Genomic DNA, 26589 nt, shown 5'->3' on the forward strand with positions numbered 1-26589 from the left:
GACTGGCATACTCTCGAAAGACAGGCATTTAAAAATTTGGCCAGAAAACTCGTCCTTCAAATATCGATCAATTTAAATGACCCTCATCTTGGCAAAGACTCTCAGACTAATCGACCGATATTTGAAGGAAGGACGAGTTTTCTGGTCAAATTTTTAATTATGTGTCTTTCCATCGTACAACTATTAATTGGTTAAAGGGCAATACATCTCGGTAATAATGAAAGCTCGAAAGAAACTTTTGTGAATGCGATGCTAGATTAATCAAATTTATACTTGCCGATCAATTAGTTGGTGTGCTGAATGTCAGAAATTGAGTGACTCTATAGATAGTATGCGCTTGGCTAAGAAGCTCACAACATTGCCATCCGGAAGTATAACGGATCAACACACAAAACTATGTGTAACCATGAACTTTTATAGTCTGGATAATACAGTTTAGTGAGAATTACTCATAAATGTGGATGGAAAAAAACAATAAACAAAGACCCGAGTGACATCAACTTCATTCTACCTATAGATTTATAGATAGGCCAAGAAAGGGTGAAATAAACTCGACATATTTGACCTTCTTTCAGTCTTATACCTTCATTGGATACTTTGTGATGGCGTATGCTGTTGGATACCTCCTGACAGTCACGGTGCAGTCCCCGATGCTTGCACTGGAAAAAGTTTTCCTTGGACAATAATGGAAAAAGCGAATTGGGAAGAAAAGTCGTGACGTCACACCTTCTATTTTTCCTGTTCCAAAATCCTTAGAAGTGTTTATGTAACCAGTCCTTCGGAGGACTGATAATGAATGTGTTATATCTTTAATCATAAGGTGGCATAACTATAATCGTATCGGCAGATTCTAAAGATTATGGGACTTTTATTGACGACAATCATATATTTAGACTAGAAATTAAGATGCTATCACTCTGAAATGAGAAGATCGTTTACATAAAGCCTGTTATCAGTCTTCCTGATGAGTGGTTTTAACACTTCCAATGAGATTGGAACCAGTTATTTGACATACACTTTTGTTTCCTATTGAGCACTTGGATACTTCTCTATTGCTTATTTCTCGTGTTTGTAACTTGATTCGCTATCCGTAAAGCGTTTTTTAATGTTTGGTCATGGAAATCGTAAATAATTGTCATTTATAATAATAATAATAATAATAATAATAATAATAATAATTAATAATAATAATAATAATAATAATAATAATAATAATAGTAATAATAATAATACTACTACTACTAATAATAATAATAATAATAATAATTATTATTATTATTATTATTATTATTATCATTATCAATCATCATCATCAGCTCATCATTCATCATCATCATCATCATCATCATCATCATCATCATCATCATCATCATCATCATCATTATCATCATCATCATCATCGTCATCATCATCAACATCATCATCATCATTATTATTATTATTATTATTATTATTATTATTATTATTATTATTATATTATTATTATTATTATTATTATTATTATTATTATCATTAATATTATTATTATAAATCATTACTACTACTACTTCTACTACTACTACTTCGACTATACTACTACTACTACTACTACTACTACTACTACTACTACTACTACTACTACTTCTACTACTACTACTACTACTACTACTACTACTACTACTACTACTACTACTACTACTTCTTCTTCTTCTACTACTACTACTACTACTACTACTACTACTACTACTACTACTACTACTACTACTACTACTACTACTACTACTTCTACTACTACAACTAAAACCACTACTAAAACTACATCTAGTAGCAGCATCATCATTATGTTGTGATGGACTATTTCACCACTTTTCCCTTCCCACACACATTATATGTTGCCATTAAATAATATTGGCGACAGCCTATTTATAAAATAAAATTGAACTTATTGTGTTTATCAAGGAAAATGTCTTCGTGTTCAAAACTTTTCTAAAAATCTATTACATACGCTGTGACAGATATTCATTGGGAAAAAGCAAACCCTTCCCGCATACCTCGTCGTCGGATATGATCCACACGCCACCTTGTCAATGTCGATGAGTGAGTGCCTAACAAATTTGACTTTTTCTATTTTTGAGTGAATAGGATGGTTGAATGAAAAAGATACTCTAAACAAGCAAGAGAAGTTCCCATTCCACGCCAAAACCAATAACACCAATCACCTTGGATGACAGCCATGTGTAACTGATGTTGACCTGCAAAAATTATGTAACAAAATGTTTGCATCCATATTTGAAAATACAACAGCACGTGTGCCCTTCAATCGACCGCCTCGTGTGTAAATTAGCACATCATTTTATGTTTTGTAGAAAGCGGGAGATAAATACTCAAAAATGTCCTACTTACAACTACTGGAAATAAAATTTCGGCTGAAATAAGAAGATTTAGACATTAAAATTACCCTCATTTTAGCGACTGACCGTCATAATAGTGTGGAATGAGATCACTAGAAGCTGCTGTCCATCTTACAATTTATTTCACGCACAAACGTCTTACAACAACAACATATCCGCTATCAGGACAATTCCAGGATTATTACTCTTTTCGTACTTCCTTAATTTTTTATTGACTAATTGTATTGCAAAGGATTTAATTTTTTCTTGTAGAAGGAGTAGTGTATAAACCTTACTTTGATATAATTATTATATTGACCAATCAAAGGTTAATTTGTCTGCTTATTAAAATTTAACTATTGAGGTAAGTGTGAAACTCCAATTAGATAAAATCTCAGGCGATTGTTTTAAAAGTTTATCATCATAACACAATTATTGATAAACGCCCCAAGTGTTTCTGGAGTTGGCTTCCAGGCAAAACAATAACATGTCCATTATTTTTGTATTTTTAACGATGCCTTTAGCCCAGATGGGCGACGTGTCTAACAAGTTTTCCATCGATTCTCTGCGCATCAAGTTTTCGTTTTATCCTCTAAGTTTCAGCATTCCCCCATTTATATTTTTGACCTTTGGCAGAATCGATACCTTTTAATCGGTGAAATATCATAGGAAGGTAATGAAGTCAATGAGGTTTGACATTTATATAATAATAAGTGTCTGATTCGAGGCCAGCGTCATTCGATTGGGTGCAATCGACAATAGCCTGAACCTACGTATAATAAGGCCTGAAGCCAAATGAACTATTTTGTTGCATAATGGGAGCCCGTCATCTCTGTAAAGACAACTTTGATGTCACGATGGGGAGTTATAATGGAGCAGAGACATGGAGCTCGTAGGATTATACTTACTCTTACAACGTCTAAATCTTGACATAAAAATTGGACTCTACAGAGATGCCGGGCTCGCATTATGCAACAACAAAAACTAGACAAACAGAAATGGTAACGAAAAAAATATGCAGCATCTTCAACAGCAACGACTTAACAATTACAATCGAAGTTAACAAAAAGATATTTGATTTCCTGGATATAGCAATCAATCTAATCAAAGGTACATACCAACTATTCTCAAAACCTAACAACAACCCATTGTACATCCATAACGAAAGCAATCATCCTCCATCTATAATCAACAACATTCCATAGGGCATTAAAAATGACTATCCAATAACTCCACAAACAGCGAAATATACAACGAGGCAACGCCACCTTACACAGACGCACTTAAAAATGTGGTTACAAATATACACTGAAATATGAAAAAAGGAAGAATATAGACCAATTCACTCAATAAAATACAAAAGAAGTAAAAACATGGCAACCTCCATCGGCAAATAAATATTCATCCTGCTACAAAAATGCTAACGACAAGACCATGTTTTGTACCCCATAATGAACAAAAATACCATGAATATATAATACTCCTGCGTGCCGAACATCCAAAATATCATATCATATCTTCAGAAAAAATGCAATAGCAGAACCCAGACAACATGACCATAAAATGTCCTTGCTTAACACAAAACGTTGTTTACTAAGTTGTCCATCAGTCTCACATAATGCTCCTTTAAACCCAGATATAAACTGGACAAATCGTTATTCAAAAACGTACATAAAAGACACTCTACCACACTGAGTGAATATATCTGAAACCTAAAAGAAACAATATGCAACATAATATTACATGGAAAACTATCTCGAGAGCACAGTCATACTCAACATCTACCAAATTATCCAATCTGCTTCGAAGAGAAATTTTACATTATCACCCAACCAAACATGGCTATACTGAACAAAAGAAATGAACTCACATCCGCACGCGGACACAGAAATAAACAATTTCAAACCACCATGATAATCTCAACACCAAAACATCGCAGGAAGTACGAAATCTCCTCCTCCTCCTCCTCCTCCTCCTTCTTCTTCTTCTTCTTCTTCTTCTTCTTCTTCATCTTCTTCTTCTGCATATCGTATCGTTTAAGAGATAATATGTTCTAAAGACCTTTAATGCTCTGCGTATCTTGCATGCTTAGATACATGTTATCAACATTATATATCTAAAACAACATTCAATGTTAATTGATGATATTGAGTATTAAATATCTAATACATAATAAAGTGTCAAAGGCAAAAATTGTGGTATAATTATTTCTATTTACATTTATTTGGCATGTACAACTTTATACATTCGAGAGTTTCAAATAATTGATATACAAAGTGTAATAATATCCATGTCATGTTACATTATTCATCAAAATCAGATATTATGTGGGTAAGTTCTTTATCAATGGCATTCTTAAAAAATGTAATTGAATTAATTTTTTTGTCTCAAACTTTAGATTATTCCAAATTGTCACAGTTCTTTGAATTAGGATATGTTTCCTTATAGACGAATTACATCTTTCAACAAATATTATCTTAAACTTATCTCCCCTTGCATTTGTTACATGCGACTAATTTAAAAAGATCATTATAATCCATATTGTAAGATGCATGCACGAGACTATATATATATGAATAAGACCACCTCTTATACTACGATATTTCAGTGAAGGCAAATTTAGTTACTTAAATAAGATAGATGTCGAATATCAGGCAAAAGTCTAGTAGCCCGTCTTCGTACGTCTGTGTACGTCTTTGTACGTTCTCAATGTTACTAGACTGTCGCTTAAATAAGGGACTTCAAATACTATTTCCATAATCTGGACAAGGTCTTATGACAGACTACTGATTTTGGCAAAGTGTCAATGCGTTATTTTTAAAATAGTCCTATGAAATGTAATTTATTTAAATTGTAATTACTATAGAAATTACCTATTAAAGAATGTTAGATTATTGTACAAAATGTGCACCAAATACTTTCTACTACCGTTTAAGTAAAGGTAAATTCGTGAGCACTAAGCTTGTCTAAAGTGAATGTTACAACTCCTCTGTGAGGTTGCACATTAAAGAAATATATTATAATCATTGCCCTTAATTGAAAATTCTAAATCGATATTGATATCAACGTACTGTTTAGGCATCAATTCTGTAATACATATGACTTTTGGACATATCTGGTCAATTAGAATGTCTAATTTAATCCTCTTATTTAGAAAACTGTCAACATTTGTATACATTGTATTTAAATCAGGAGTCGTGGTTCCAGTAAATGTTCATAGTCAACATTCATTGACCTGGGATAAAAGAAGTATCTGAAGAATAACGATAATGATTTTTCGTGTTTGGATGAGTGGATGTTGATGTTGATGTCCACAGGTTGCCAACGCTGGATGAGTGGATGTTGATGTTGATGTCCACACGTTGCCAACGCTCATTTTGTCGGCAGATAGACTGTATCTTTCCTGAAGAATAAGTTGTCCCATTTCCTGTAATTTGACGAGAACTCTTATTGTTGTCAAAACAACTCGGGTTTGTCTTTTCCTATCGGTGTCTGACAAGATTTTAATTTGATGATAATAATGGTGATAATAATAGATAATTATTGTCCATAAATATGTCAATTTGTAATTTAGTTACACTTGCTATTACATTATATGATAACTATAACATACGCAAAGAGGAAATGCATCATACAGAGTGAATTCAATAGACATTTTCTTCTCTGTACTCTCTCTCTCTCACTAACACACAAACAAACACACACACACACACACACACACACACACACACACCCTCTTGAGAAGAGAAGACTGAAAGAGTTCTAGGGTTATACTAAAAAGACACTAAAAAATCTTAAGATAAGTGGGGGACGAGAGAGAAAAGAATTTGTTCCTCTTATTTACCCTCTCCGTCTCTCCTTTGTCTCCGTAAATATCGAGGAAATGCATACGAGATGCTCTTTAACTCACTCAATCCTAGAGATTTTGCTACTTTTCAAATTAAAAGAAAATGTATTACAAATGAGCATGTACAGAGATAGTTTTCAACTACCACTAACATGTAAAACCTAAAAACATTAACTTTGATACTACGCCTATAACTTGTCTCAGAAAAATGTAATAAATGGGCATGGGGTAAAGGTAACCCGGGTAAACTACGGATATAGTCGTTGTTATGGTTGAGTGAGTTAAGAATATTTCCTGAGTAAAATTTAATGTAAAATTTTTTTGAAAATAAGAAGATGATTAATTATTTTACATTTTTCCTCCCTACGATATAAACTTCAATGACTGATAAACGTTTCCTCTAAGTATTTGGCACTTGTTTTCATTAGGTGACGAGTTGAGACAGTTTCACAACCGATTAGTTGAAATGTTATTACTTCATGCTAATTAATTCTGTTAAACCTTAGTATCTTTGTTACACTTTCAATGAGATTGAAACCCTTTTTTGACATCACTATTCTGATCATATTGATTTCATTTAGTTCATTCCGATGTAATGCCAGATCGAACAGATATGTCACATTTACTATTTCAAATATCCTTGATTTTTATAACGATGAACTGACATCCCAACTTTTCATCTAGCGATGGCAAATGACATTGACCTTTTCATAGACCCAACGCTTCCTTCCGACTTGACGTCGAAGTTGCGTCTGCGAGCTTGCGTGATAATACTGGTGTTGGCAATCGTCTGTCGACGTGCCTGGATTGGAGGAAGACGGAACTGAGGCGGACTGTCTGGTGGAGGGCTACTACTTGTATCGTATGTAGCAGGACTTGCGTTACGACTCAAAAGGTCAAGGGCAGATAGAGGTCGGTCCCTCATTCCTTGTATACATGTCTCACGCCTAAGAATTCCTTTCGGCCGATTCATGATCATTTCCGAGAATTTCTCCATCGACTCATCGTAGTCCACGATCCTTCCGTCTCGAAATCCGTCGTTTTTGAATTTCTCAACTTTTCTAAGTCTCCTTTCCCGTGGGTTTTTCTCCTGAATCACTGCCTCCACTTCCGCTTTCATTGAGTCCAAGGACAGTCCGTCATAAATTCCATTTCGTGGAGTGGATTCAGGTTCAAGTGTAGACGATTCACGTCTTCTTCGCAAACATTTTTGGAGTCCGCGAATTTCGGCGAGATTTCCCTTGTATGGAAGTGTGTTTTGCCACCTCCGATACTCATCGCTTGCTTTGTGTTTGTCTACATATCTGTCGATCTTTTTTTGTCGTGCTTTGAGTTTATCGTTGAGAATTGTAATGGATTTTCTCATGCGTCGGGATTGTTTTTGTAGCATGATGAGTCTCTGGTCGCTTAGCGTGGGGAGCCCTGTCATGTCACCCATGACTGTTGTTGAATTATTGTGACGTCACAGATGTGTAGAGAATATCCAATGGAATAAAATCCAAGAGAGAAAGACGATTAAGAAAGTTTATATGATTTCAATGTTCAGGTTCGTAGGAATGGACATCTTCAAAAGATGAATTTATTTCCGGCAGAAATTTTCAAGTCATGACGATGAAATGACATCTGGAAATAGAAAAATAAGGGATTCAAAATATAGAAACTCAATAAGAGTATGGTAATAAGAGCAATTTCTTTTTAAAAAGATAGCTTAAGTAATGGCGTGATACAATCACAGTTCAAAATGTATCTAGTGTAGGTTTGTTCTTGAAAAACAGAGTTCGTAACAACCAAATGGCCAATATTTATTTAATCATTTGATAGCGACTAAAATGTGGTATTCATTCCTTTAAAATGAATAAAATGGAACAAGAACTGAAGAAAGAGAAAAGTATAAAAAAGGTACGAGATAGTGAGATAAAGCAGAAATAATCATTCTTGAAAAAATCATAGCAGAAATAATAAGATTTCCTCCATTGGATATATACATATATGCTGTGCGAATTACTCACAAACATGGATGGCAAAAAACAATAACAAATAAATGAATGACGTCATCTTCGTTATATATATATATATATATATATATATATATATATATATATATATATAAATGGGGGGGGGGGGTGCTAGTATGTGTGTGTGTGTGTGCTTGCGTGCGTGTGTGTGTGTGTGCGTGTGTGTGTGTGCGTGTGTGTGTGTGTGTGCGTGATTCACAGTTCAAGCCGTGCCAAAGGTTGCTGTCGACATAAAACGATATCAATAATAATGGATTAATTGAATTATAAAAGTAATTTGGCTCCATCACTATTTTCGTCATGCTAAATAATGACAACTGTCCACAAAAGAGAGAGGTTAAGCATGGAATATTCAGCAAGTATGACCTCTCACAGTAAAGAAACATGTGGACTAAGTTCAAACTGTCCATACTTATTCCACACGTTGAGTGACCATTCCGTTTATTAGTTTAGTGTCAGACCCTTAGTTTCTGACATGTTCATCATTATTCAAAGCATATAACCTGGTGAAAACTAAATCCATTTGTAGCTAAATATTCATTTGATTTTGTGTCGAAGCTTTAATGAAACGGCCCTCAAAACAGCCTCATTTACTCTTTAAATTTTAAAAATATCTTTCCAGGCACCCTTGGCTTTTAATAAGTCTATTATAGAAGTCCCTCAGAGCCATAAGGCCCATGGGGCCGAAGTTTACCGGAGTTTCTATAGCGTAAAAAAGACAAAAAAAAATTACTGGTGACTTTTTCCATAAGACATGGATCTATCTCAAAATTAATACTATCCACCAAATCTGACAGACCAGCTACTAAATAACTGTTTGGTGGACAAGTGGTCAGAAAAAAATCTAGACTTACCCCGAATCCATTTCGGTCCCTTTGCATATTATGCGAGTGCTCTACCAACTGAGCTATTGAGATTTCCAGTCGATTATAGAATGGAACCTAATTCAGAGAGCGATCAAATATTATATTATTCTTTCAGAGCCATAAGGCCCAAGGAGTCTAACTGTAGACTTCGTGAACTCATAGCCTAAAACTTACAAAAAAATTTGTCATAAGACAATGACCACATAGAGAAAGTTAAGTGTGAGTTGTATGCAATAGCCCAACCAGCCGAATCATGGCTTATAATTTTCATTGGGTACCTCTAACAACAACTCCATATTTACTTTTGTTTAACGTTTGATGACCGTCGTCTTGTATTGTGACGTCACTTTTTGTCTACCGTAGCCTTTGTATAATCATAGCCTGACACTGACCAATAAGTTATGTATACGACCACATTAGCAAAGAAATCGTGAGTTGTATTCATTGGTTCAACAAATGGGATCATTTAGATTCCTTGAATACTACTAACGATAACTCATTAGGCGGAGCATTAACCTAAAAATAACGTCAAAAGGCCTTGTTTTAGGCCATGTAATAAAAGCTTTGGGTCTATCCGTAGCCTTCGTTAACTTAGATATAGTTGTCTGACACAAAGATTAGCATTATCGTCATTGTTAGGTTTTTGCACCGCCTGGTGAGTTGTCATTAGTAGTTCCCAATGAAACAAATGATTCCCTTTCAGTTTCAGCTGCTTTCGATACCATTGTTCATGACATTTTGTTAAGAAGATTAGAAAATGCGTACCGCGTCAAAGGAATTGCCCTTCAATGGTTTACATCATATTTACAGGATCGATGGCAGATTGTCGTGGTCAATAATGGTGTTCAGTCAGCGCAGGTTTTACTAAATTTTGGAGTGCCACAAGGCTCTGTTCTTGGCCCTGGCCTTTTCACTGTATATAAGCAGCCTCTTTCTAGTGATATTCTAGTGATATTCTTTCTAGTTATATCAGATATCCAGATTCAATCTGAGTTATAATTTTTATGCAGATGATACACAAATTTATGATTCAGTACCCTTTATAGTATTTTACAATTCGTAAAACAATGACGTTCGAGCTGTTTTAACGATATTAAATATTAAATGTACAAAAACTAGTTAAAACTAAACAATAATAAACCTGAGATCTTGATGTGTGGAAGGGAGAGTGTCCTTAAACAGACAAATAAATCAGCGATTACTCTCAAAAACAGTGCAATATAATTTTCGAATCAAGCAAAATGATAAAAAACATTGGCGTCATCATTAATAAAGATTTTTCCATAACAAGCCATATGAATAACACTATACACTCTATGTACATAGGGAATTTAAATAGTAAGCAAAATTCGCCATTTAATACCAAAGCTTATAGCAGAACTTTTGATTAGTTCCCTTGTTTTATCCAATTTGGACTATTGTAACTTCCTATGGACGAATTTAGCTAAAGACAAAATGTGTAAACTTCAGGTTGCTCAATAAACACAAATACTCTTTGGCAACTCTCCTTCTCTGTGAGTTACATTGACTTCCTGTGGAGAAAGAAGTTGCCTATACGATTTGTACCGTTCTCCTTGAGCACCAACAGTCCCTCATAATATATTAAAGACCTTCTAAACATTTATGTCCCCAATAAAAACTTGAGGTCAAGCAATGACCGATCAATCTTTGTCATACCTAAGACCTTGCGTAAAATTGGTGAGCAATCCTTTCAATTTTCACCCCCCCCCCCCCATTTTTGGAACTCGCTCCTATCACACATGTGTCCTCGGATTCGTGGCAACTTTCAAATTTCGCTTAAAGTTTTATATTTTTACATCATAAGTTGCTAAACTATTATCAGTTTAGTTGTTAAAATGAATTCGTATCACTTTTTCATCTCCACTAATTGTCTTCCAGTAATATGTTTTGTTTTATATCACTGTAAAGCCTGTGACCACGGGGTGAAGCGCAATATAAATGTCATTATTATTATTATTATTATTATTATTATTATTATTATTATTATTATTATTATTATTATTATTATTATTATTATTATTATTATTATTATTTTGTCATTGTTATAATGTTATATAATGATTACAACTGAATTGTTTTCTTCCGATGATCGTTTCCTTGTTTTTTGGGGGGGTTTTTCTTGTTTTTTTTTTTTTTTTGGGGGGGGGGGGGGTTGGTCTGTGCCAGGCTGTGAGTTTTACGATGGTTACAGACTGCCTCATTTTTTATACGTAAAAATTATTTCACAACAACGAATATCAGAGTTGGTTTGCAATATTAAAAAGAATAAACCTCTGTACACTGCATTCACAGGGGGAAGGTGGGAGGGGGTCGCGCATGTCAGATTCCTCTTTGATATTTTCCTTTTGACTCCCCAACCCACTACCATTTTCGTGTTTATTGTTACTTCAGAGATAAAGCGGATATCTGGAGAGACCAAAAGCAGGTGGCTTATCAGTAGTGCCGCGCTGAGGACCGGTCCTTGGGACCGGTCCCACGGTCTTTTAGCTGTGAACCGGGGATCGGTCCCATAGTGGAAGACCGGCGGCGGTCCTCACTTCTTATCACCTTTCAACGGTCTCGCGCCTTACGACTTCCCCGCGATTCGTTGCCTCGGTTCTTTGCCTATCTTCCACCAATCACCACCCATCCCACTTAATTAATCGCACCCACCCCCCTTTGCCATACACTAAACGACACAGACGACCATAGAGGCAGACGACCACGTCCCTCCACTCCGCAAACCGCCCTTTCGTGTGTGAGATGGGGGGAACAGGAGGCGCACGCCTTGGACGATTCCATTATACGGGGTAAATTTCAAAATTTACTACACCATAATGATCGCAATGACAATGATCTATGATGAAGGCATGACCCCTCTTCTCTAATGGGTTATTGTTTGAAATGCATGTGACTACTAAAGATGTGTGTGTTTGTGTTTGTGTGTGTGTGTGTGTGTGTGTGTGTCTCGAACCTAGCAAGTAGCAAGTCACCACTCCTTTCTATCGCATTGTTGTCATTTAAAATAATACAATAATATTAAAATTTCGTTTGGTGTTTTAACTAATCAAATAATATGAGTTTCATTAGTTTCTTCCTTCCAAAAAACCTAGTTATAACGTCTGTATTTTTAAAAAGTCCAATAGAATATTTGGGGACCCCGATAGCTCAGTTGATAGAGCACTCTCTTTATACGCAAAGGGCCAGAGATCGATCCCGGGTGCAGTCGAGTTTTTTCTGAATCCCTGTCTACTCAGCAGTGAATGGGTAGCTGGGTTTGTTAGATCTGGCGAAAAGTCACCATCGACCCCACTTATTACTTATTACCGCATCCACCCCCTCTTATTATAACTTCACACGTCTCTCTCTTACTCTTCAATGCTCGCTGCCCTCTAATGTGTGTGTGGGGGGGAAGGGGGGGGGGGTTAGGAGTTGCGTGTGTGTATCAACGCCACGAACAACTCGATCAACGCCTTGGGCGATTCCATTATCTCCGTTAATGGGGATAAATTTCAAATTTTATTCACGCTAAATTATCGAAGTAACAATGAAGTACGGTGAGCAAATAAAGAAGGCATCACCCCTCTTCTCTAATTAGGTTACAATTTGAAATGAGTGTGACTACTCCGTGTGTTTTACTCCTGTAGACCACGGTTTTCATTAGTGCGTGGCGGTCCCACGGTCCCAAAGGTCAAAACGGTTCGAACTTCCAACAGTCTCTCAGGAATGTTCAATGTCGAAAAGGACCGGTCCTTGCGGTTTTCATTTCCCAGGGACCGTAGGACCGTGGTCCTTAAGCTTGCCAAGGACCGCCCCGCACTACTTATCAGTAACTTTCATACCAAAAAAAAATCATTTTACATTTTAGTCAATTCATTTTAACTTCATATATTATTGGTGATTTAAGATGACTCTCAAGATGTCAACAATTATTTAATCCAAAAAAAATGGTCGCTTGATTTTATCGCTGTTTGAAGCAAAAGAGTTGATTGAGGCTAAAGTGAAATTTATCTCATTGTCCATGTCGATAAGTGTTCTGCATTCTTTTATGAAATAAGAATGGTTGAAGGCTTATCATGAAATCAAATAAACATTCCTCTGTTGTTAGAAAAAAACTACAATTTACGACGCCTGCAAATATGATTTATCTATAAATATCATGGGGTCTATGTTATCTGACGAAGTGCAAAATATGTTTGACAATTATTAATAGCAGAGAAAAGCTAAGGCTTGTTTGAGATTGTGTACACCGTGTATCGCTAAACGTCTTATAAATCTAATAATCAAGGTGAACGTTCATTGTATTGAAATGAAAAGTAGTTGATCATCGATATAAGTGTGAGTCAAGATTTTACAATAGGGCATTGTGACTATTTATAGGTTGGTACACAGACATTGAGTAATCTAGCCAGGGCCTTCTTTTCTGTCGGCTCGCATCTAACCAATTGCCGGAAACCGGAAGTAAAACAATTCACTCCGACCGTGTAACTTGTTTGTTATGTAAAGTAGTCCATGAATTCCAGAAACGGAGACATCTGATTGTGACTTGTGTGGCACCTCAGAAACGTGATAAAGAAGTATAATTAATGTGTGTCTGCAATAAAAGAAGTAGTCGACACGGTCCATTTATAAAAGAAGAAGAAGAAGAAGAAGAAGAAGAAGAAGAAGAAGAAGAAGAAGAAGAAGAAGAAGAAGAAGAAGAAGAAGAAGAAGAAGAAGAAGAAGAAGAAGAAGAAGAAGAAGAAGAACAAGAACAAGAAGAAAAAGAAGAAGAAGAAGAAGAAGAAGAAGAAGAAGAAGAAGAAGAAGAAGAAGAAGAAGAAGAAGAAGAAGAAGAAGAAGAAGAAGAAGAAGAAGACGACGACGACGACGAAAGAGGGGGAGGAGGAGAAGGAGGAGGAGGAGGAGGAGGAGGAGGAGGAGGAGGAGGAGGAGGAGGAGGAGAAAAGAAGAGGAGAAGATAACTTTAAAAATTATCACGTATCTACTATTTCAGTGGTTCTAAAACCTGTGCCATGACTCGTATCCAAGAACCTATGTAACCAGTTAACTGCCGTGATCTGGAAAAACTCACGTTAAAAAGACTTGGCTAGAAAACGTGTCCTTCAAATATCGACCAATTTAAATGACCCTCAACTTGGCATAAACTCACAAACTTAGGACATTAATGTTTTACATTTTGTTTACAATTATCTTTTATTCAATGTGCCTCAGTGAGGCTTCCATGGTTACCAAATTCAGCCTATCATCGACTTCTTCCGTCACTTTTGTAGCTTTTGTGGCGTGGTAGATTCAATAACAGATCTTTTTTTTTCATAGTAAGCGCACCAACATACGGTATGGGAGCTGAATATCTTTAATGTAGCCACATAGGTAAAAGTTATACAAGAGAAAGGTCCTGTGACTCAGGCAGCCAGGTAATCGAGTCCATGTCTCCCAATCCATCTGTCTGAAAACGTATGCTTTAGACATTTGCAAACTGTCTGTCTCTAAGGTGGAGGAACACCATCTTACTGTGGTTGATGTTCATGATGATGGTATGCAGCATAAAATTCTAGCATATCCAAATAGACAGTTACAGTTATCGTTAGCACAGTAAAGAAAGATGTAATTCTTTTCTACACCTGCCAATACCAAACATTCACTTTGTGTCTCAGCAAATTTAGAATACCCGTATCTTTGTTTGTTTACTTTTAAAAGACTGTTTTTAGAATAATGGTCTACCAAACTTATCTATAAAACATATTTTGAGCAACTTATGGCGATTTGGTTTCATACAATCGCAATACTTAAAAAGAATTTAGACGCACTGTTAGTTACGATTCCGAAATAGAGGGAGAAAAAAAATGAAGTCTTTTAAGTTTTATGTTCATTTTACTAACTTTGGTGGATGACTTAATAGGCAAAAAATTATGACTTTTTCTCACAAGATGGTGAAAACCAGATGTAAAGATCTACAACTGTTATAGAGATTTTGAAATCAGGGGAAGACATTGTGGAAACCCTACTTTACCTGATGTGTCCCAACTTAAGGAAAATGTTTACAATCTTTCCTGATGATCCATCGGCGTGTAATACCTTTGATTAGATAAATACAATTTGTAACTTTCATTATATTTGCAGCCTATTCTCTCTTTTGAGGATTTGCTAACAGTTGAACACTATTCATATTATATATGGTTCATTATTTCACTATATTATATCCATAAACTTGACTGTATTAATTCTCCAGGTTCTCTAACAACTTTCTTCGCCACATATGTATGTGCGTGTGTGTTTTGTGTTTATGTGTATATATACGATGAAAGGTCGACAGCGAGCGATTTATGAATCTAAACCATACAACATGTATTATACCACTACTGTTGTAAAAAACTACGCCAACCGAATAGCATCGCTAGATGCCGTCGCCTAGGGATTCCAAGAAAGTAAAAGATAATCAAAGAAACGCCCGATGTCAACAAGAATCACCCTTATTCTTCAAAGTGAGCAATTCGGGATTAAGATTTTTGCCCAAGGTAAAAACAAACAAACAGACCAAAAAAAAAACAAAAAACAAAAAAACAAAAAAATAAACAAACAAAAAAAAAAAAAAACACACACACACACATATACAAAAGTGCCTGACGCGCGCCCCCACTCGAGTTACAGTGTAATACCTTTACCACTCGGCCACCTCGCCCTCAGAATGTACTTCTGATTATATTGCAAAACAATTTCCTGATCAGTGCGTGCCAATGACGTCATTACAGAAGTATAATAAATGTAATTACATAACATTCCGGTTTACTTGAGTGTCCTGGATATGGCTGGTACTTTGTATATTTATTATATATAGAATCCTCGACGATATATATTATATATATATATATATATATATATATATATATATATATATATATATATATATATATATGATTGGTTTTCCAAAACTCGTTAAGTCGATTTTCCTACTTTCTGAGATTTTACATCCATGAGTTAAATTGAAACGTAAATCAAATTTTAAGCATCAGTTTACACAAGAATTTCCATAGATTTGTGTCAAATTGAAGTTTAAATATGATAAAATAATAGACCGAATGAGACATTTTTGGGGAAATATTCCTTAATATCTCAAAATGGGAAAAACGGAGTAAGGGAGTTTTGGAAAACCGCTTTTCAATATAATATATATGACCATAATAAAGTGATATTTTAAATCTATTATTGCATTACCTCAGCAAACACATTGTTTTTGTATAATTTAACTGCTTTCCTGGTGTGCCCAATGTTATTGTTGTACTGAGCAGGTTCTTAGAAAAGAAACAAGAAATGGACATTGGTTTTAAATGAAAGAATATTTTGTCACATGTAAACAATTAACGGTCACAAATAGAAATGTAGGACTTCCAGCTTTGCATGCAAAAGTAAAATAAGCTTCAGAACCATAAGGCCCGTGGAGTCGGCGTTTATCTCGGTTTCTATAGCATGAAACGGACAATAGGAAGTGTTTGCTATCCGTTGGATAGGACGCTAGTATATCCCAAAGTACTTTCAGACAGATTTTACAGACCCAGAAATTCAACGACAGCTGAGCGGACAGGGAGAGGGGGGAGGGAGGGGAGGGTCAGAAAATATCTCGACTTCATTCGGAATTGATCTCCGTATGAATTGATCTCTTTTGCGTATGAGGCAAGTGCTCTGCCGAGCTATCGAACCTTCCCCTCTCCTCCTAATGCATCAAACATAATAGATAAATGGAAATAAGGCCATAATATTTATTTTACCCTGGGGGAGATTATAGGACCTTTTGCGAGAAAAGACTGATAAAACCACGCTTGAGCCGCAGAACAGCACCGTAAAGTACCCTCAAACGGCTGCACAGCTGCTCAATGATATAACGAATAATGGATCTAAGATCGAACTCGGCTCATTTTGGTATAAGTTCAATGCCTTACCACTCGGCCATTTCGCCGATACATTTTAAAACATTTTTAAACGACAAAACGTAATTTCTTGACGTAACACATAACAAGGCAACTGCTGCGCCTTGTCCTGACTCAGGACAAAGGCCAGAACCCCCCCATAAATATGAACTCTTGTCACCTTGCGTTACTGAATTAATATGTATTCTGTTTTGTTCCAAAAGTATAAGTGGGAAAATAAAGTTTATGCGAACAGGCACTCGTCTATTTTAAATAATGTACTGCTTGTTGTGGCAATTAACATAGATCGTGACGAATCTTTTGAGTCATCAACGATCAAATCAGTCCGGTAAGTCTGTAGGTTGGCGCAAATGAATCTGGACAGCCAGAAGGCAATTCTCAACATACAAGGACCGATCATTATTCTCTAGCAGATTTTATAAATAATGATTGAGTCAACGAATGATATAATTAAGGGGGGGGGGGAGTGCCATTAAAAATGATGAATTTTGACCCAGTTTGCAAAAATTAGATTTTAGTGGACTGTTGTCATGTGACCATTTGTCTGCATAAAAAATTGCATGAGAACCTCATCTTCAGTTATTTTCGACTCAAAATAACGTATTTTGTGACACGTAGTATGGATATTTCGGCCACATCAGAAGGCACGACTCACTACAGAAGACCATTGCAGAGGGAAAGATAGAAGGCAAGCGTGGTCGAGGACGAAGAAGGACAAGCTGGCTTGGAAATGTCGCAGCGTACGTAGGAAGCCCCATAAATCAATATGCGAAACTCGTAGATGAGAGAGAGAGAGAGAGAGCTGGCGAACCATGATCTCCAACGTCGTGTCCGACATGGAACATCGGTAAAGGTAAAGTATGGTTAAATCCTGCCCATTTTTAGTTTCAGTGGACTGATTTCATGAAAGAATATCAAGTAGTCTTTGTAACTAAGTAAAGGCAAAAACATATCAATGAAAAGTAAAAACTCTCCTCTATCTTCAACAACCAATCGCTTTGTTCTTAATCATGTCATGTGGTCACAATCCAATCAGAGAGCGAGTGGAGAGTTGTCACCTCCCCCCCCCCTCCCTGTCCGCTCAGCTGACATTGAATTGCTGGGTCTGTAAAATCTGTCTGAAAGTACTTTGGGATATACTAGCGTCCTATCCAACGGATAGCAAACACTCGTTAATTTTACTTTTAAATGCGTTTTTCTCAAAACTGCAATTTTCGTCACTAAAAACCTATCTCCTCCCTCAGTTTTCAACCAATTTTCTTCAAACTTTCTACAAATGAGTGTCATACAAATACGCAGGTCCTCTAGGAGCCGGATCTTTAAAAAAAAAAATTATGAGTAATTTGAAATTATGTAAATTTTTTCAAGGGGAATAATCTAGTAATAACTTTGAACTTAATTTTTAAAGTTTCTAATTTAAAAATTAAAAATCGGGCTTCAGGAGCCTTTCATTTTCCTTTTTTCTACCTCTGGCCTAAATATTATGGCAATCGGCTGATAAACAAAAAAGTCTTTGGCTTTTTAAGATGTGTTGTTTATTTTCCAATATGGCGTCGTTCCCATAGCAACGGGCAACTTTTTTCGAAAAAAATGATATGCAATCATCCTTCCCAAACATATACACTATGACTGTGTATAGAAGTTTAGGATATTTCATCAAATAAAAAAATGACCCTTTAGGGTCGCTTCCCCCCCTGAAAACTTAATTTAAGAAAGGTTTGCAAGTTACTCGCATATCAATATGTAAAAAATAGTTTTTATATTTTTAGATTTGCCAGCAATTCTGTGTTCATTGCCAAATATTTAAAATGGGCTGTATGGAACAATTCTGACCCCTAACGCTATTATTTAAAGAATAGATAAATACAGATAACACCATTCTCTATGAAAATTACCAAAAAGTATAAATCGGCCTTTCTCGACCAGATATCGCATCTCAAATCTTATATATATATATATATATATATATATATATATATATATATATATATATAATATGTATATATATATATATATATATATATATATATATATATATATATATATATATATATATATATGTTACCCATTGTGTCTATCTGCTATCAGGTCGGGATGAACTGGATCATTGAAATTACATCTTAAGTCAAAATGATACTTGAGGGTTAACACACGTACTCACTGTCCCCAAATGAAGACACATATTTAATCATTTAACTGCCGTACTCTGGATAACACTTGATTAAAATTATGACTCGTCCTTCTAATATCGTTCGATTTAAATGGCCCATCATCTAGGCAAAAACTCACAAACCTGAGAACTCGCGAAGATTTCTTTAAAGTCCAAGGTTTGAGATTTTTTCCCAAGATGAGGATCGTTTAAATCAATCGATATTTGAATGACGAGTTTTCTGACCACTGTTTAAAAACGTGTTGGTTTTTTTCTGAGTACTGCAGACTTATCCCATGATACTATAGGATGCCGTATCAGATTGGTCATCTCAGCCCACCACCTCCACACCGGCCTCCCAAAACTGCCTGCAACAACCTTACAAGCCAATACAAAATTTGATAAATTAAGCGAGGTAATCAATAGCATGATGAAATAACACATAGATAAATATATACATACATAAACGAATGAATGGATAAATAAATAAATATGTTAATATAAGAATAAACAAATAAATAGATAAGTAAATAAATTAAGCAGTCAATGAATAAATACAAAAAACAAATAAATAAATCAATCAACAAATCAATTATAAGTTCCGAATCATATTGGTTCTTTTATCGATATTTAAAATCCAATCCATTCCATAAAAAGAAATCACAAACCAAGTCTTTCAATCCATTGATATCCATGTCTTTAACTATATTATGATAACTTTCACTGTCTCCACCACCAAAGGAAAACCGACCGCTTACCGATCCGATCCAAGTTATTGAAAACACTCATTAGTTCCTACAATCAAACTCAAGTACCGTTGGAGAGAACAGGCATTCGCGTAATGATTGATAGTGCAACAACAGTTAACGATAACAGAGAAATCCGGTTAGCTCTTTTGCAACTGTTTTCGTGAAAGAGCAGTAAAGAAAAAAATCGATGGAATGGTATTTCTTCCAACAGAAACACATTGTACTATATTTAGGAAAGTAGCGTTAAAGATCGCGTCTTTATAAAGCCTTAACTTTTGTCAAAGTCAGGACCTTGTGAAAATGCTTGTGACAATAATTTCTTTAAATGGATCTTTTAAAGGACGAAATATTTATTTCAAACGTTATTTTCTGCTTTTGTTTACCAGTTTATGGCAATGATTATAAACCCATATCACTGCTTCGACAACAATGCGAATTGCACTTTATTCGAGCTCTTTAAGTAGAATTACTTTTATTGCTCTCCGCATGAAAAAGATAGGATGTGAACTTGCAACCCGCATATATTACGGGTCTTCTTGACCATGGAAATTAATAAACATAGCTATTCTATTATAGTGTAAATGAAAGCTGAAAATCGACATTGAGAAAGTTCAAGATAAATATTAAAGAGGCAACTGGTACTTTGTAACCTTTTTATAAGATTGCAGCATTATAGTTTATGGTAACTTTTTCATTTATTGACTTTTGAAATCAAGCGGTAATAAAACGCCTTTTAAGATTTTGGCCAGGGAACTGTCTACGTCATAAATCGATTGATTAAGGTTAACTACTAACTTGTCGAAAATATCATACCTGAGGCAACCATAAAGGAGGAAAAGGCTCGTTCAAGTCTTTTAGAGAATACTATTGGGGTTATTTTAATATTTGTCTATAATATGAAGTAAACATTTTCCTATTAGAATAATTAAAAGGAGTTTTGTCATTGCACGCCAAAATTGTGTGTGTGTGTGTGTGTGTGTGTGTGTGCGTGTGTGTGTGTGTGAGGAAGCCAATGGAAATCTAGGGTAGACTGTAATCAGAGTTTTGAGTCTATTATTGCTGGTGTTTTGGTTGCCTAATCTCTTCATTGACCGGCACTGCAGTGGTGTCTTAACGGACAACATCTACTGAAGCGTGGGGGATTTAACGGATATTGGCAGATATACGATGTATGGAAGTAATAAGTTTGTGTTCTGGGAATTTGTCGATTAAGGATTTGGATAATTGGGAAATGTTTATTATTGGGATTGATTAATTCAAATCGGCTTGCGATATCTAACCTGTAAAGGAAGTTACACGAAAAGACTAAAATATTAGATATAATTCTACAATAGAAACTGTTGCTTCCATTATCTTGAGATCTGACTGTCTCGGATGTTCTCCTTATATGAGATGAATAGTTTATTAATTATTATTTGATTAGGAATTATATGGTTTTTCATGGCCTATAAGGAAACTATATTCTTTCTGACGTGTGTTTTGCATTTCTGATTTTAGAGCTTTGCGGCAGTCTCTTACCTTTTCTCGTTTTAAATCGTTGCAGAAATGAAAATGCATGCCTCATCTTACACCTGTCAGATGTCTCAAAATGTACTCGAATACAAGAGAAATGAAATGGGATGAACTGATGATTGAGGATGCCGTGAGCTCAATAAGAGTATATTGTGGCGATCTCCGTTTCCTACGAACTACGAAGACTTACCACATACTGCTGACTGCAAGACTACTCTACACGCCAGATCAGACATAACGAAAACACGAGAGAACTCATTAAATTTATAAAATTCACTACACATTGCTTTCATTGTTTGTTGTTTCCAGTAAAGTAGATGCTACAATATCATTATTATAAAGGTGTATTATTGCTTTTCAGATGAATAATTAATTGTTATCAAAACTCGGTGCCATAAACTTTGATTAAAGTTGTCATTTAAAATGCCATCCCTTTCTTCTTTTCTATACTTTGCAAAGCTTATGTTCAATTCTAAAATATTACTAGTTAATTTACTTTTCTTTATTCATAGACATTCCATTGTTGTGTACATCAAGCAATTACATTGCCCTTTCTTTAGAGTGACGGACGAGTGAATTTCGATCTTTTACTATAGTATTTTTTTAAAAACATTTTTTAAAGTAATATACTTTTTAAGCAGTTGTAACATAACGTTTTGTACCCTTACACAGCAACATATAGTTTTTAGTATCTTACCACGAATTAAAGTTGCCATCCTGACTTTAAATTCCCATCAGACGTGATTTACTTCCTTATGTAAAATAATTGCAATGTTTTTGTTTGTCTTCCTCTCCATGACACATAAATCTTTACGATACCGTCTTATTCAGTTCAGCTTACCACGAATAGAACAAACAGATAATGTATCTAACAAAGAAGATTGTAGCGTGTGAGAGATCTATTGACGTCATCTAAGTTTATTGTTAAATTGTTGAATAAATCAGTTACAGATCATTGTTGTTTGACTTGTCTGAAATCTTACGCCAGGTCATCTCGACCTCAGTGTCTTTATCCGTCTTCTTACTACTGTTTTTCTCTTCACAATCTTCAAACATTTTCATAACTAAACCTTTCTTCTCCACAACGTTTTCATAGGTTCATATTTCTTTTAACAATTAATTCACATCGTAAAATTAATTGATATCTCAACCATTCGTTTTGCAACATATTCACGCTAACCTTTCTTCGTCCCACATTCTTTTATCTTAAGCCATTGTCGTTCAAATCGCTCAAATTTTAACTCATTCTGTTCTCGTATTTTTTTTTATCTGAACACTTTGTTATCCACCTAATTCATGAATTAATCCCAATGTCTTCAACAAATTCATGTCTAAACCCTTCTTCTTCCTACATTTTAAAATATCTTCATATCTTTACCATTCTTTTTTTCAAACATTTTCTTATCCTATCCTCTCTCCATCCAACACTGTCATACATAACCCTTTCTTCTTACAAACCTTGGCATGCATAATCATTTCTTCTTACAAACATTGGCATGCATAATCATTTCTTCTTACAAACATTGGCATGCATAATCATTTCTTCTTCCAAACATTGGCATGCATAATCATTTCTTCTTACAAACATTGGCATGCATAATCATTTCTTCTTCCAAACATTGGCATGCATAATCATTTCTTCTTACAAACATTGGCATGCATAATCATTTCTTCTTACAAACATTGGCATGCATAATCATTTCTTCTTCCAAACATTGGCATGCATAATCATTTCTTCTTACAAATATTGTAATGTCTTAACCATCCTTTCAACAAATTAATTCATATTGTATTATACATCAGGGTATTCGGATCTTGATTCTTACTTTCAAAATCCTTCATTAAACATTCATTTCAGAAAGGTTATAATATAAATTATCACAGTTTTCAACAAATGGTGGGGCGAATCACGTATCTACACACAAAAGCATTCTGTGGAAAGTTGATTGTAAAAACACCTTTTGTTTGCTTGTTTTTTTTTGTTTTTTTTTCCTGTCTTAGAGAGGGTGTATAGTTGTAGAAATATTGGCGGTGTGTTAAAAAGTAAGGAGGAATATTATAGTGAGGAATAGATAGAAAGTGAGGGGTATATAGAGCTCTTAACTCTTCTTCTCTAAACATTTTCATTAAAGTTCCTTTCGGAAATTTTATAATATAAACCATAAGTTTCTACTAATGTAGTTGGGGAAAACCACGTACACATAGAACATTCTGTGAGCAGTTGATCGGAAAAAATTGTCTTCAGTCCTCTTTTTTATTTTGATATCCAATCCTTTTTTTTCAAGTAGGCGCACAAATCTGATTGGGGACCCCGACAACTCAGTTGGTAGAGCACTCGCTTCACGCACAAAGAGACCGAGAACGATTTCCTGATGCAATCAATATTTTTTTCTGCCCCCCCCCCCCCTCCCTGTCCACCTAGCCGTAGCCATCGTTAACTTATAGCCTGACACTAGAACCCTCTAAGACTTATAGTTTGACGTCAATTTTTAGTTTGTGCGGCGTCTAGTGAGTTGTCGTAAGTATAGCTTAAGGAAACAAGTGATTCCATTAGTTGAACTGTTGAATACAACTCACAATTTGTTTTCTTTTGTGGTCAAAGACTTGCCTTTTGACGTCATTTTTGGTCAGTGTCAGGCTATAAGCTAACGATGGCTACGACCTAGCAGTGATTGGGTAGCTGGGTCTGTTAGATCTGGCGGATAGTACTTTGCGATAGACTTACGTCCTATCCAAAGTATATTAAGCAATTGAAGAATTGACTGGATAAACTCCGACTCCATGGGCCAATGAGTCTGAGGGACGATAGATTAGATCATGCGTGCATGTACTAACGAAAGAGTGAAAATGGAAAGGCTTCGTATTGGAACAAAAAGAAAAGGTCAGCGTCAGGGAACAGAACCTTCCAGAAAATAATGGAAGATAAAAGACATATTAGTAGTAGTAGTAGTAGTAGTAGTAGTAGTAGTAGTAGTAGTAGTAGTAGTAGTAGTAGTAGTAGTAGTAGGAGTAGTACTAATTTTTTTCTTATCAATTAGACCACCCCCTGGGGCACCCTATCCTCTACCCACGCCACGCTAACATTTCATTCATACTGCAACCACCATTGAGTACAGACGATATAAGTTATTTTTAATTATATTTTATTTGTTTTCCACGTTTATTTGTGTATTGTTGTGCTGACGAAGGGTTTGTACCCGAAACGTCCGTTGTCTGTTTTGTTCCCATATGAAGCCTTTCCATTTTCACTCTTTCGTTAGTATTTTACGATCACGGGCTTCGGGCAGCCCTTACCGTTTTCTACTTTTACCTGCATGTACTATAATTTTATAGAAAATGAGGGCTACGGAAGCAAAAATCTATGTTTTATATAATTTTCAATAATAAGATTCATGTTAAGTTAGTCTTCTAGGTTATGTTGTTGTTCGTGATTGTACGAATTGTAACTATAGATGGGCTGCTCTGGGCAAGAGATTAGATATAAGCCTTGTATTGAGGCGTGTCAACATTACAGGCAGTTATAAATGGTAGTGATAATTTGATTTAAATTGGGTTAGATAGAGAGGGTGCATAGTTGTGAAAATATTGATGGGATATAAAGAGAGACGGGAGTAAAGTGAGAGAGAAAGAGAGAGAGAGAGGACAGGAAAGGAGAGAGAGAGAGAGAGAGAGAGAGAGAGAGAGAGAGAGAGAGAGAGAGAGAGGTCGATAAAGGTGCATATTTCTTCTTTCGAAACTACATCAAAGAAATCCATTAATATCTGATTCCAGAAATACATTAGCCGTTCCATAATCTCTATGCAAGCCTGCATTACACCAATATCAATTATAGCATATTCACGTTTGGCTTGACACTTGGACGAGATTTGAGATTCAAATGTGGATCGATTATTGGCTTAAAGCACATTCATCATTATCTGAATTAACCCTTTGACGACAGTAATTACTATCTTTTAAATTATACTTTATACTCCTTCATCTATCCTCCTGTATATGAAGGACTCTTTCACTGATGTGACAATTAAACGGATGGTAATAAAGCCTAAATGAAGCCCTAGTTGCATTGCGTTAATTGCCTTATATGAAATCAAGTTAAGAGATTGAGCATTTATAAAGCGCAATATCCACTTAACGTGCTCAATGCGCTTTACAAGGGGTCCCTGGTCAACAGCAACATTTAACATATAGGACGAGACATGACGCCTGTTAGGCGATATTACAATTTTTCGGACAAAGACAACGCTGTTAACGGCCAGGTACTCATTTTACACCTGAGTACGGTGAGAGAATGTGAGTAAAGAGTCTTTTCCAAGGACTCAACTATGCGCCGAGCGAGGCTCGAACTCAGGACCTTCCGATCCGAAAGCGAGTGTCATACCACTAGACCACATAGCCGCGAGAGATATGATTTATTAAACCAAAATGTATTACTTTGATGTGCTAGGTCTGATGTCACTTCAACCTAGACGTTGTAGTCCTTTACAGTCACGGGATTCCGAAAGCCAGAGTTATTCACCGTTTCAATGTTTGAAATAGACAATAACAATTCTTTCCTACATTTCGGATAGATCATTGGTGTATTGGACAGTTAATAAACATATCTATTTCTAACCAGCTACTGCTGTGTAAATAACGGGCCTCTATTTGATTTTAAAAAAAAGAAAATACCAAGATTGAATCAAGTTTCTATAAGTCAGGTGGCAACGTGAAAAAATATAAACACGCGCATAGACTAAGTAAAACACAAATTAATACTCATCAGAAATGTTCAGATTTGGCCTGAATAAAAGGTAGTAAATTTATAAATGGCTTGAACCGGATGGTTTACATTTCTTTAAAGCAAGATATCGAATATAAATGAGGACCAAATTGCCTAAAACAAGCCAAAATTATATCTAATTTGGCCAGAGAAATAGGCGAACCACTAATAATAAAAAAAAAAACAACAAATATCTTACCTCCATTTCATTATAACTGAGAAGGGAACAGTATGTGGTTGGCATATGTCCCGAACATAACAAGGAATTACCGATCTGTAGTCAATCCAACATGGAGGCAAATCCGCTGTGTCTAATTACTTAAAGTGGATAGATCTCTAGCGATAAATCCCTGATTCATTGTTCCAAATCGTCATTTCGTTAATAGACCGATTTAACC

General features: G+C 35.5%; 2 protein-coding genes across 7 annotated transcripts in view; one reads left to right on the forward strand and one right to left on the reverse strand.

Moving 5' to 3' along the window:
* The window catches only part of LOC144968775 (O-acyltransferase like protein-like), a 27455-nt gene extending 26326 nt beyond the window's left edge, over positions 1-1129 (forward strand). The window contains exon 20 of the mRNA XM_078907449.1: positions 576-1129. Within this exon, the coding sequence (XP_078763575.1) occupies positions 576-686 (111 nt within the window). The 3' untranslated portion in view covers positions 687-1129. The remainder of the gene's footprint in view (positions 1-575) is intronic.
* Positions 1130-4562: 3433 nt separating this feature from the next.
* On the reverse strand, positions 4563-26589 carry LOC144968786 (uncharacterized). Of its 6 annotated transcripts, none has more exons than XM_078907475.1 (3): positions 19840-20014; positions 16313-16389; positions 4563-7839 (listed from the first exon to the last, which is right to left on the reverse strand). In XM_078907475.1, exon 3 carries the CDS (start codon positions 7652-7654, stop codon positions 6893-6895), a length of 762 nt encoding a protein of 253 aa, XP_078763601.1. In that variant the 5' UTR covers positions 7655-7839; positions 16313-16389; positions 19840-20014; the 3' UTR covers positions 4563-6892. The 6 variants fall into 6 exon arrangements, with proteins under 6 accessions (XP_078763601.1, XP_078763620.1, XP_078763610.1 ...); XM_078907494.1 differs by having other exon boundaries at positions 19088-19845; XM_078907484.1 differs by lacking the exons at positions 16313-16389; positions 19840-20014 and adding an exon at positions 26391-26589.

This window comes from Berghia stephanieae, chromosome 1 (genome assembly GCF_034508935.2).
Source record: "Berghia stephanieae isolate SIO BIC M18660-M18661 chromosome 1, UCSD_Bste_1.3, whole genome shotgun sequence".
Classification (NCBI taxonomy): domain Eukaryota; kingdom Metazoa; phylum Mollusca; class Gastropoda; order Nudibranchia; family Aeolidiidae; genus Berghia; species Berghia stephanieae.

What these genes read in the sequence shown, in the direction of transcription:
- LOC144968786 (XM_078907484.1), bottom strand. Translation starts at nt 7,654, where the DNA reads ATGGGTGACATGACAGGGCTCCCCACGCTAAGCGACCAGAGACTCATC.